Source organism: Sipha flava, unplaced genomic scaffold (genome assembly GCF_003268045.1).
Source record: "Sipha flava isolate LNK unplaced genomic scaffold, YSA_version1 86_pilon_pilon, whole genome shotgun sequence".
Taxonomy (NCBI): Eukaryota; Metazoa; Arthropoda; class Insecta; order Hemiptera; family Aphididae; genus Sipha; species Sipha flava.
The window spans coordinates 1,130,672-1,145,284 of record NW_020273628.1 but is presented as its reverse complement, the minus strand read 5'-3'; the positions used below and the strand labels follow the sequence as shown (position 1 = coordinate 1,145,284).

At 28.9% G+C, this 14,613-nt stretch overlaps 1 protein-coding gene across 1 annotated transcript; it reads right to left on the bottom strand.

The window, feature by feature from the left end:
• Window positions 1-223: 223 nt before the first annotated feature.
• Window positions 224-7,765, bottom strand: LOC112693414. The gene is made up of 9 exons (XM_025568471.1): window positions 7,446-7,765; window positions 2,419-2,514; window positions 2,271-2,333; window positions 1,993-2,091; window positions 1,785-1,895; window positions 1,538-1,714; window positions 1,337-1,456; window positions 1,175-1,252; window positions 224-1,080 (listed from the first exon to the last, which is right to left on the bottom strand). Exons 2-9 carry the CDS (start codon window positions 2,507-2,509, stop codon window positions 734-736), a joined length of 1,086 nt encoding a protein of 361 aa, XP_025424256.1. The 5' UTR covers window positions 2,510-2,514; window positions 7,446-7,765; the 3' UTR covers window positions 224-733.
• Window positions 7,766-14,613: the final 6,848 nt, after the last annotated feature.

Below are 14,613 nucleotides of genomic sequence, written 5' to 3'. Positions count from 1 at the left end.
AAAATTAATCTGCACAAAAACACATTTATTTAACCCATTGGACTATTCTTATAATTAAAATTTACGTTCTCGTTTTTTATTACACTCGTGATTTTTTTTTTTTTTAGATCGGTTTAGCGACTTATTTGGTAATGTTTAGACTTAAAATTTCATAAAGAATGATACTTCAAAGTACACGTTCGACTAGTACAGTTATATTTTAATAATAAAGAAATGTATTATACGATTGTCTAAGTTTCTCTAACCATCCTAGCCAATATTAAATTACAATGATATGTCTGTATTGTAAAAGTATAAGATAAAGCACGAGGTGCATTTTTTTTTTAATTATGTAAAAACCTGATCTACATTGTCAAGCGTTGTCAGAAATAAGAAAAAACAAAATAACTAGTTTATGTATATGTTAGTTTTATTAAAATTGAATCAACTTCTAAACCTATTCATTAATTCAGCACTTTGTCTCACGACGCGATTACTCGCTATGCGCCGTTGAACACAAAATGGTAACATAGTTAGCCACTGAATAGCACAGTTAGTGAGGATTTATTAACAATTTGAGTAAGAAGTTAACAATTGCGTATAATACACCGTGGTACTTATTCATGATACGCCATATGAACAATGCTTTCTGGCAATACTCTGTAGTTACGATAGTTAGATATTTATAGATATAGATTGTTAGATAACGAAAAAAAAGGGATGCATGTTCAAAGCGTTTCAAGGGCTGTAAGTATCAGACAAATGAAAATATAGTAGGTGGAGGTGGTAATGGAGGTGGAGAAGGTATATAGATTGAAATATTTTCATTTGAATTCGATGAAGACAAAAGGTTTTCTTTTTGGTTAATCGTTATTGAAATCTCTTTGCTAATATTATTGTCCACAATTTCATCAACGTCTTTTATCTCTTGGATCATTTCTTGAGGTTCTAGGGGTAGTGCTGGAATTGGTGAAAGGACTTTTTGGGAGTTTCTTTCATAAAGGACATTCGCCATGGAATTTGTATTGTCTCTTACCATGTTCGCAGTTGACATCAGAATCATATTCTGAAGATATTGATGGGAATTTGTGTTAATTTCATCTATGAAATTCAAAATTAAAGTCATAAAATAATTTAAGTAAACGTACAATATATTTATATAGTTAATTTAAGTAGTACTTATATTAAGACTTACTTTCAATTAAACAGAGTCGCATTTTCAATTTGTTGTATTTTCGAATTAATTTTTCGGGTTTCTCGTTATGTATGTTTTCTAAACGCATAAAGACGTTGTGCTCATTGAATATATTATTATAGTTTCACATAAACATAATATAATAAATATGTGCCATATTACTTTCTATTGCCTGTAAGCGATCTATAACATCTAAATCGTTGTACAGATTCTTGAATTTATTGAAGTTATATTTTAACGTCTTGAAATTATTTTTATGCACAAATGTTTTACGTCCAATGCCTAAAAATTAGATAAATTATTTGTTTAGTTTTAATTGACTAATAAAAATACAATAATATGTTTTAATAATAATTTATTTACTTTGAGTTTCAACTAATTTTGAATCTAATATGTTCATTTTTTTGACTATATTATTGTTAGACTGAACCAATAACTTATTTTCATTCATTATTGTGTCTATAGATTTTTGAAGCTTATCGATCTTGTAATTAAATTCTTTTACATAAATTGGTTGTATATCAGATGAAAGTTGAATAGCTAGTGTAGTATTAATATATTGGTCATATTGATTAAATTTGAAAAAATAATGAAATAATAATTTATTTACAATTATCGCTTATTGTCGGCGTCTTTGAAAAAATATCTATGAAAGCATTCAATTTTTCAACTAGGCGTTTGTATTTTTCATCTTGATATGTTATTGTTTCTGTGTTAGATTCTAGATAAGTGCACAGAAAATGTTTTACCCAGAGCTTGAAATGTTTGTGTTTTTAATTATATTGTATTAATAATTATATTATTATGCTCATTTATACCTTCAATGATTCGCATTCTTCTTTCCACGAGTGTAAGTTTATCTCGTAGTATATCCAACTCGTTGGACAAAATAGTATTATTAAACGTCAATTCATTTACTAAACATCGAAATTAGAATTGTATAAATTATATTCATTAATCGAGTTAATATATTATAAATTGTGTTGTACTTTTGGGCTCTTAGCCCATTCATATATATATATATATATATATATAATAAAAAATAAAAAAAAATTTTCAGGTTTTAAAAAAATCATAAACTAGTACAACTAGTTACCTTTTTTGTTGCTGTTATTTTGTACAGTTAAGTTGTTCACATATTTTTCACTGCCACACGTTTCTAAATATACGAAATTTCATTGTATTTTGAAATATTTTGAATTCCCAGAAATATTAATTTATAATTTCATTCATTATTAACAAACCTTCAATAATTTCCATTCTCTTTTCTATGCATCCAGTTCTATCCACCAACGCCTTAATATCTCGAAACATAATCATATCTCTGTTTTCCATATGCACTATAACAGAACACGAACAATATGTTAAAATAATATTTTATTCAACGAAAACAAAGTTATCTGATTTCTAACCATATATACACAGTACTCGTATACTTACAGAAATTGTAAATTAAGCAACGTTGATAAAAAATATGTTTCGAACACTTTTTAATCAAATTTTGAACGAAATAAAATTATTGGTATGTGTTTATTTATATTATAATATATGAACTTAAATAAGTATAATTAAATATAATATAGTAGCTAGTAACTACGTATAAATACTAACTATTAACTACTATGATCAAAAATTATATGAATAATAATATTATTTCTTATATATTATCTGTGCTATAACATACGAATAGTATAAATGTACAACAGAAGTATGTTTTATTTGTTGTAGGTATATAAAATTGTAATTTATAAATTTATAAGTATTTGTGGCCGATGCGGGTGTACGTTGAGATTACTGTAGACTTGATCTAGTCTATTAACTATTCATTATTCGTTATGTACCTATTACTCATTAGGTATAGTTTCATATTATAATAGTTTATTGAAAAATCCATTTACTAATAAATATTAACAAAATATATAACATTAATTAATATTATAGTATTCATGAATTATAATATTAATTTATTATTATTATTGTGGTTAGACATATTGTAACGCAATAAAATTTGTGTTTCTGTCGTTCCTAGAGGTGCAATAATCAACTAAAAATGAAAAATATTGAAATATTTTATAATTAATAAGACGTAATATCTTATATCATAATATATTCTTAGATTATGCTATTTAATAATTGTCATTAAGTATATTTACCTATTAATTTACTAATATTGTTATTAATATTGTAAATTATAAATATTGATTAGTTTTATGTTATTTATTAGTAATTAAAATTTTTCTAAACTAATATTAATAGATTATATTTTAAGTTGTCTTTAACTTAAAATTAGTTATAATCTATATTCGTAAGATATATTAAAATTCGTATACTTGTTTTAAATTTTAGTTTTGTATTATTTTATCTTTATTTATAAGAATGTTGAACACATTGTTCAAACTAACTGTTAATTTTTAGAGATATTTTTATTACCAGGAGAGTTATAATTTATTAATAAAACTTATATTACAGTATCAATATTGACTAATAGAAGTATAATGTGTCTTAAAAGTTAAAATGTAGGTATTAAATTGAATTCTTAATTAATCACTAAACAATAAAAAATAAAATAAATAATTAATTATCGCAGAAAATTAAAATAAAAACTTCTAGATGGTTATTGATAAGCCAAAAATTTTATTTTTTCTGTTTTAACAACAGTTTTTTTTTTACATTGTTTCAATAACATTTTTTAAACGATTTAAATAAAACTACATTTGATTTGAATGATTAAAATATGTTTAAAATTATTGTTTAAAACATTTAGTTTAATCAATTGTGAAAAAAAAGTATTCGTAAATACCTTTCAAATCGTATACTTCAGCCATCAATTTATCAATAGTGAAGCTTAACTGAGCTTGGTCGACTACCACTTCTAGTTTTGTGGGTTTGATATTGATGACTTCATGCAATTCTGACAAACCGACCTTGTTATTTAAATATGAATTCATAATTTTGGTCACCTCATCAGTTGTAGAACATTCTACTTGACCGGTCGGCTTTTGATTATTGCTATGTTTCAGCATTATTTGAAAGTTATTTAATTAGTATTATTTAAGAATATTTGTAATTATTATTTCAAAAATTGTTACATTTACTTGTAAAGATGTATTTTTTTTTAATATTTAAAATTAAATATCGAAATCAAATATAACTGATTTTTAACTAAAAAGAATAGGTTTGTTGATTTCGAGTTAATAACATTCGAACCAATGAATAAATGTGTTTTTACATTTAAATTATACCTAATGATGAACAGCATTAGTGCCATTACTACCCATTAAAACTGTATCGTTTTATCTATTCTTGATATTCCGAAAAGTAAAATTAACCTTTGGTTTTTAGCTTTACCAGTAACTACTACATTTGAAATTTTTATTCTAAAGTAATTCGTAAAAATAATCTTAAAATTAATATTATTATTCATATGTTTATTATCTTTATTTTTGCTTTTTATCCATTTTACTAAAATTGATTCAGTTTGTACGTTTCAAACCATGAATTCACAGGTTCACTACGATGGCTTATAGTTACACACATGTAGGTTTATTAAAAGGTGACGATATTTATAATTTACTTATAAGTGTATAATTTACAAGCTATAATTAGATTGAACAAGGAACCTTAATTGATTTATATATACAGTTTTAAGTATATACGATAAATAATATATATGAAAACATAATAGAAGATACCCCAAGGAATTATTTTAAGTTGGAGTTTTAATTATCCCCACTGTTTAAAAATGCAAGTTAATCTTCATGGAATATCGTTAACTATATCTTATAGTTGATTATGTCAGCCATGAAAGTTAAGAAAAAAACGCAATTAGAAACGTCCAATAAAAATCATTACATTTTTGATAGCCACACGTTTGATTATGATATATTTGATTATGTACATATTACATATGATAATAAATACTAGATATAATTAAAATAAATAAAATAAGGTCAAATTGATGACACTAGTGCGTTTTAATTGTTATAGGTTATATACAGGCCCGTATTTAAAAATTTGGCGCCCCGGGCATATAATTTATGCCCCCCTCACTAAAATAAATAATAATAATATAGGTAACACTAATTATTTCGTCCATAATCGAGATTATTTAATATTAAAATATAACTTATAAATGAAAATCGTTTAATAATTTTTTAATTAAAAAATTAAACATATTATAACATTATAAAACATACAATTTTCTTTTTTTTTAATCAACAAATTATAATATAATAAAAATACAATTCTTTTTTTTTAATTTACAAATTATAACATAGGAAAACATACTATTTTTTTTTTATTGTTTTATTTTTTTTTCATTAGGTACATTATTTTTAAAATTAATTTTGCTAAAATATTTTGCCGCCCCTAAGACTTGACGCCCCCGGGCATGTGCCTACCTGTGCCCTCCTCTAAATACGGGCCTAAAAACGTTTATTATTCAGTTTACAACAATTTTTGTTATTGATACGTTGTCGACGTTAGTGGATTTATATGTTGTTTTACATGTTTTACATGATGTTCCAAAGTATTCATAGTAAATAGCAACTGGTTCAAGCTAGTGGACTCATTGGCAGTACCGTGCCTAACATAATTAGCGCCCTCATCCCTCCACAAAGTATTTTTGAATCTATAATTATAGCTAAGCTTAAATTATAAGGAGACTACTTAAGAATATGAGGTTTTATGTAACCACTTATTTTGTATTTATTAAATGAATAAAAGAAATAATCAACGACTAAAGAACAATATAAGTAATATAACTCAAACTAATTCTTCGACGTCATGTTTTCTCACTCTGGTCTACCTACTTGAACAAGTTACCCGCAAATTTCGCCTCTAGATTTAAATCTATAGTTCCTGTTATACCAGACGAAGGTATGGTTCAACTGATTACGCACTGGCCATTGTCTCTTACCATGTTGCTTGCAAATTTAATCTTAATGATTCCCTTCCAGTGCTGAAATTATCGGGAGTATTGGGCGTACAATTCACAGAGACCTCCGGTTTTGGGGGACCTCGAGATCTCTTCTGATATTACCTTTGTCCCTTACAATATTTCTACTATAATCTATAATATACACATATTATGTTGTCTGTTTTAATATAATAACAATAAATTATAATATAAATCTGGACATTTTCACATAGGCCCCTTATCGTCAAGTTGCGCCACTGTTCCCTTCTTTGCACGCTCCATTTAGAAAAAAAAAATTTATATTCTATCTTATATTCTTTTTGACTGCCTTTCCTTACCTTCCAAACGCAATATCCTAATTAGTCTCTCAATAACCCATTCAATACTTTCAGCATTCTAAATTTCAAAATCTGCTCTCATTATAATTATTTACTTCATTCACGAGGCTGATTTTTGTATACAATCTTTTATTATTTTAATAATTTTATAAATGGTATATTATTATTAATTTGTCATCTCGTCGATTTCGGGGCGAAAATAAATATCAATACTAAAAATAAATTAGCAACACCACCATTAAGACAATATTAATGATGTCGACTACGCGCGAGACTATGGCGTTAAACGTGTTAAATATTTTAAATTAAATAATATGGTTAACTTTCAGTAATTTTACTTAGATTATGAAAAGCTTTTGGCGCCCGAGTGTTAATGGCACCCGGTGTTACGCACCTCTCGCAATCCCCTAGGCACGGCTCTGCTCATTAGTATCAGTTATAGGATGTTGCTAAGCATAATGTAAAAATAACAAAACTGTAGTTGTCACGTGTATGAATTACTCAATTTTAATCATCTTTGCAAATTATAAATAAAAACTAGCATAAGTACATCGATTTTCGTACGGTAATATCCGGTGACGTGGTTTTCCGGCGGATATCCGTTTTTTCACGTCAACCGCCAAGAAATTACGTGTTCTTAACCGTTTACCCCGTACAATACATGCACACACACACATACACACATAAACACACATATACGAATACATATATATTTGCAATTTATGATTTATTTATCATCTATAAGTTTTGCTCGTGTTGGAAATGTAGAGAGATTCAAAATGACGACTTTGAAATAAAATGTTTGCATATAGAATTTTAACTGTAGTATTTAATAAATAGAATAAAACCAAAAGGTCGAAAGAGAAAGAAAAATAATAGATGCATAAAAAAAATTACGTATACATATGCAGTGATTTAAAAATTAAAGCATATATAATATGTTAATATATGAGTGAAGGATTTATTTGTTTTTCTTTAAATCATTATTTATTATATTATTGATTTTTAATATTACCTCTCCGATGATTGTGTCGGTCTACCTCTTGACAACCGTAGTTGACTCTTCAGGTGTGGAATAAGGCGACCAATTTATATTTTAAAATGACAATAACTTTCTTTTTTTAACTCACTTATATTAATTTTATTTAAATTACTTATACACACATTAATACACTTATTTTAAACTTTTACAGAACGTTTTACAATTACTTATATCCTGCATAGACAATCTGCGTAGTTTTACACTCGCCTTTGACCGTCTTTACAAAAAGATAATAATAACGCGTCTGTGGAGTGTTTGAAAATGTTGCTCCTTATGTTTAATGTCAACTTTATGTGTGCGCGCGTGTGTGTTTACGTGTGTGTGTGTGTGTGTGTCATATTTTATCTTTAGTACATATGACCTATTCTTATATTTAATGTGTACTGATTATTATAGTTATTTAATTGTACATTCATTTTTTTTAACAATATATGAATGCTTAGGCGCATGTCATTACACATATAAATTTATAATTATGTATATAATTAACAGAGCCGTAGCAGTTTTAAGCAATTTTAAGTCATGTTTTGTCCTGAGGCAGAACTGAAGCAATGCGCCTCCTAGGTTGTAAGGTTGTCTCACTGATAGCTTTTAATATGTATAATACGATCGGGAAAAATCTGAAAAATTGTAATTAGGTTTCTAGCAAAACAAGAAATAACATTTCTTAAAATAAATTAATTGTTTAATATATTTACGCTCCTCAGCTTCAGGCGCCCAAGGCAAGTGCCTCGTTCGCCTCACCCTAGTTACGGCTCTGATAATTAATAAACACTAGAAAAGGCAAACAATAGAAACCCATCATATCTTATCGAATTTATATCCTGACGATATAACAGTTATAACAGAGTATTAACATAACAGTATTAATATAACAGAGTATTTAGAGTTAATCGAAAAACATCCCATTAATTTATGAGTTAAAAAATACACCATTGATGCATTTTCCCAATACATTACTACGTGTTTCTTTTAATTTTCCTAGTGCATAAATCGCTGCACAGCTTGTATCAACTTGGAACCAGTCTAATTGTAATGTTGCCATTGAATCGTAACCGATTTAGTTTTAACAACTTGGTTGGAATGACATTGCACTACCCGTTAACAGTTGATTTATCTCAACTTCTTTCTGCAAACATTATATAGATAAATAAACGAGCAAGCATATTATACGAGAACGTATTATGTACATTTAAATATAAACAGAATTTAATATTAATATAAAATACGACTCAAATAAATATAATTGAAATCGGTATACTTGTTACATTTCCTCAGTTTTCTTCATATTCATTAATTTATGGTATTTTATTTTTCTTCGGAAGTAGGGATAGGAATTCAAAATACATGTTTGTCATACATACGATTCACAAGAATCTGTAGGCGTCGTTGTTGTTATTCTTCATATCTAACTTAGATTTACCAAAGACAAAATCCCGGAAAATATATTTTATAAAATGTATTATATTGAGGCGTTATAGTGGTTAAAGTGATTCTATAAAATGGAATTGAGTAGGTAGTAATAATTTTATTTTTTATTTGTCATAGCTGTGTATACATATTATACGTATCCAATAACATTCGTACAATTTAATTTCGTAGAGTGTATTATTATATTATGATGAATAACACACACTTACACAAAAGATAGAAATACTAACTCAATTCCATTAAAAACGGATGGTATATTATTTAGGTTCGAAGTTTCGTATTTTTTGATTTGACTTTATTATATCTAAAATATATTTCTTTGAAAATAAATAACTTATTATGTGTTTTTTTTTTTTTAATGTTGATTATCAATTAATCATAATAAATTCCCAATGGTATTATGAATTGTATGTACTATTTACTTTTAATGTTTTTTTTATTTTTATTTTTTTATTGCTTATTGTTTTGAATGTATATGATAATGGTTTTATTCAGGAACATATAACAGTAATTGGACAGTTCAGGCTTAGCTTTCCTGAATAGATTAAAAAATCATGTTAATTGTCCATAAACTTCATTCACATACATTATACATTTCAAACTTATGCAAACAATTTATGAGAATATTATTTGATATTATTAGATATGAAATTGAAGAGATATGATATTGGTTCACTCATAATATTTATCCGATCTCCCACGAAAATGAAAATACATTTTAATTTTGGATTAATGAGTCCGTTCTCGATAATCGCTAATAACCCAGACCTCCGGAGCTCTTTAAGTTCCAAGCTTGAAGTTAAAAAAAAAACAAATAGATTTAAAAGTGTTGTATTAGAATATAATTTTATCAATTTAAGTGATTTTTTTTTTTGTATAGAATAACTATTTTTTTACTATTATATTTTCTACCGATTGTAATTTTGTGTTTATATTGTGAGAAAATAGATGACAAATTGAAACCTATTGTATTAAATACAAAAACAAATATAATACCTATATTTGTGTACTAGACGTAAATGTATATTTTGAATATTATAATAAGAGCTGTGCATTGTATTAAAACCAGTGAATTATATTGTTCTTTTATGTCTATGAAAAAAAAAAATTTCCCCAAAGGTTATTTTTTGCTGAGGATCGCACTGATGATATCAGTCGTTACCAAGAGAAAACACGAATTGCTCTTTCTTACGAGAAACATTTATTTTTGTTTCCTCGTCAATATTTGGTGTGTGCCAAACGGTTACTTGTATATGTTCTCACGAATAGTATAATATTATAAATAAATATCGATTTAACATTGAAAAGCACAGACATCACAAAAATACGAGTTTATGTGGTCCAACGACGCTGAATCATCATCATTCGAAAACTGTTATAAATATATGTATATAATATGTAATAATATATATATGTATATAATAATATGTATATACATATACGCATATATAATATATACATATTATATATACGTATAGGTATGTTATTCTTTTCTAGACCGTTTTTGAAGCGTGTCGGGTATTTGAGTCGTCTCTTTTCCGAATTCTATACGTATAATTAATTGGCTTGCATAAAATATATCGAGACATATTGTGGAGAGCCATTATTGACTTTTTCGTTTAAACTAAATATGTTATGAGCACAGGGACTATTATTATTATTTTTTATCTCTGAAAAAATAATTTTATACTTGGCTTGTATATACTTTTTTTGTTTTAATCAATATGTGTTCATATATATAGGAAAAATGCACACATATTTATAATTGTATCAAGTTCAAAAAGGTTTATTGTAAATTTAAATTGGCTTGATTGAGTATAATACAGTATCATTAATGATATTTAACAAAATTATATTAAATCAATTAAGTCACCGTTGAATTTAACTACAATCATTTAGTGGATACTCTTGAATAGCAAAAAACGAATGGAATGTTAATAAAATAATTATGTACAATGTATATGTTTTTTTTTATTTAGTTTTCATTTTATTTTTAAAGTTAACTTAATTTTATAAATAAATGAAAATAAATATAAAAAACCTATACAATTATCTAAGATTATTTATAAATATATGTTACAACAATTTCAAACTAAAACAAAAAAAAAAAAAAAAATGGGTTGAATAAATTATTAAAACTGTATTTATTTAAACTTTAAAGTTTTATGTTCAATATCTGGTATACTATAAATAACTGCATTAAGATATAGTTTATTTATCATATTTATTTATTGAATTATTTATTGTATAACAAAACATAAAATTTTATTATTTGTTTAGGTTTCTTTATATTTCCCATACTTTTCAAGTCACGCTCTAAACTTTTAAAACCCGATTGCTACAATATCAGATTTAAAAAATGAGTAGGTCTTCTTTTCCAGTCCTAATTAAGTGGCTACTGATGTAACAAATACTGTTGGTATAAAGAATACTATTGAAATGCTTTTGAAGCGAACTCGTGGATGGTAAGTGAACAAAGGAAATATTTATGCTTCCGTGCGGCTGGAACTTTTTTTCCAATAGTAGCTCGCGGAAAAAATGTTTATCTTTCTATTCGAACATGCGTTAACGAATTGTGTCACGATTTATTGTAAAGAGCCGCTAGTCGGTTTTGTCTCATCGTCACATAAAAATACTAAAATATCCCACTAATTCATTATTATTCTTTCGTGTTCCATGATTCAAAAAAAGAGAGATAGGGAGAGAGAAAGTAGAGCTAGAGTAGGACTGCATAGAAACCTTTACGTACCCTACGGCAACCACCTATCACCGACTTCACGCCACTATCATTCGATTTTCCGATAAATTTCCGTTATCGCCTAAGCTAACAATGCTATTCTCCCATCGAACCGAGCACATTAGTAATAGTCATCATCATCATCATTATCATCATCTAAAGGCTGCACCTTGTCGTAATAGCCATATGTCTCTGTCATGTGCCACATTTCTCAATTGCGAATAGGATGTTACGTTCTCTCTATCTTTTCCCCGAGATCTTTCCTTCGAATATATTCTTTACAAATTAGTTATGTCTGTTACAAGTACCCTATTACTTTCGTTTTCCTTTTTAATATACGTTTCACTATATCCTTTTTTTTCTTTTACATCTTTTAATACTTGTCCGTTTGTTTATCTTTAAACCCATGATGTTTTATTCATTTTCTCTAGATCCACATTTCCATTGATTCTAAATTGTTTCTTTCGCTTCTTCTGATATTCTAAGTTTCGCATCCATACAACAGCACACACTCAACAAAAATATTTTAATGTATTTTTTTTTAATATCTATGTTGAAGTGCTTACTAGTTAACAGACTATATTTCATCATGAATGATTGTTTGGCTAAAGCTATCCTTTTTTTTTTTTTTTTTAATGACAACGGCGGATTTGTTATTTTACGCAATTATGCTTTCCAGGTGACAGAACTTTTCTAGTTCTTGAATTACCATGTTGTTTAATTTTTATGATTTGGTGGGTGCGTGTTCGATATATTCGGGCTGCCAATGATTTTGTTTTGGTACTTAGCGTTCATTTCCGCGTGGGATGTGTAATGATGTGCATCATTCGACTGTTAAAGACGACACAAATATTTTATTATGTATACAATCTATATGTACGATATTTTTAAACCCTTTCAAATAAATAACGGTATCTTCGATACCCGCACGAACGACACGGGTCGAACAATAGTAGTATTGACATCCCTACATTAAAAGGACAGGCCCAAGGGACATGCCGCCGCATGTGCCTATATAACAGGGACACACACACACTCTCCCCACACAGAGAGTCCTTGATCTTAGGTCGTCAGTGCATGCGCACCGATCATAAGATCAACGACAAGCGATTTATGTATTTATACATGCGATTTCTTTTAACTCATTTAAGTTTAACTTAAATAAAAAATTATTGAATTATTTTAATCTGTTCGACTTGCGTTCTTCGTGCGAGTGTTGAAGAATATCCAGTTCTAGTGCTATTAAATTCTGCATTTGTTCTTTATTTTTCAACCTCGCGTCGGCATCAGAAGTTCTACGGCGAACAAGTAAGTGCTGTTTTATTTAGCTTGGCAGACTACAATTGCGCTGATCGGCTTTCGAACCTTCTCAACTCCGAGAGCCCTCCCTTAAACAAGGAGGAAGGTAACAACCCATTTATATCACATCGCCCATACTCGTATACTTATTATTGTTTTTTTATTTTTGGGTTATTACAGATGTTTATCCGAAATCCTGGACTAGACGATGAGCACGAATGATTATTAGTGATGGTAGTAGGTACTTTGGAAAAAAAAAAACCCCCGTCCGATCGAGCGCTGATCTCGATTACAAACGAATACAACGATAAAATAATAATAATAAAACGCATAGCAAACGCGCTCCTGGTCTGAAAAACGAGATCCCGGGACGCAGAAGAACTCAACACGTGCTGCCGCGACATAACCATCTCGAGCGCGTTTTGTACACCGACCGCGACCGTACATGCGGACGGCCGACCCGTAGTCCTCGGTGGTGCATTACGCGCAGGCGAAATCGACGTGTTCGAACGGCTGCCATAGGGTGTCGGCCAACCGATGCGGCTCGCGGACTCCCGGGCTCGTCGTCGGTCGTCTCGGGTCCAGGGCAAAAGATCGAAAAATGCTTTTTGCACGCGAAACACAGCCGTGCGGATCTCCCGGCACAGCATTGGCGCAAGTAGAGTGGTGCAATAGGGTATTTAGCACCCATAAGTTCAAATGTAACATTCCTGTTTTTTTATTCCGATCTATATAATCCATAGTAATTACAGTTAAATACCATTTAATTTTATTTTCAACACTCTCCCCCCCATATTTGGGCTCTAGTTGCGTCCGTGCGCTCATCACGTGTCCCCTTGGCATTCTACGTTGTTTTGATTTTGTTTGTATATATTTTTTTCGGAATCGTACGGTCGCGCAGTGCTAACCAAAGACGTCTGCTTAGCGTTGACCGTTAAAATTAATTTTTATTTGCCGGTGCAAATATTATGACGTACGTTTTGGAACTCGTCGTGTTAAACCGTGTGCCGGTAGCGTGTTAGTTAGTTAGTAGATGAAAAAAAAAAATTGATAATTTTTAACAAGTTGTGCTACACCGATGCGTCGCGTTTCGTTTCCGCAACGGACCACGGGATTCCAGAGGGTTTCATGTGGGATTTTTTTCGTACGAGAGTCCGAGGGATATTAACGCCGACACGTTGGTTGTGAGTGGTTTGAAAAATAACAAAATATTATGTACAATAATTATAATGTTTGAAAATATGATCGAAACCAAATTGCTACGTTTATAATTTTTTAAAAATTGCACCGGAAAGATTATCGTTTTAATACACTGATTATTACTGTCGGTAATTACTCCAAAGGTTATTATTTCAACATTTACGTGTTAAAATTTTTCATAATCATATCAATAAAATATTGCCTTGCTCATCCGAGTATTCGTTGTGTTTGCAGTTGTTATTTTTAATTTTTATTCGAGCCATAGAAAGACCCCATAAGAGCGCTAGGATGTGCGTCACACGCATAACAGCGATTGCTATAAACAGTACCATAAAGCGATTTGTGAGCCACGCGTAGAGCCCATTAGAGTTCTATTGTATTATTGTGTTTCTTTGTAATCGTCCAATATGTATAATAGTGGTATAATATTATTATAGTTATCTGAATTCAAACCGTGTGCTGACACGGTCGCAT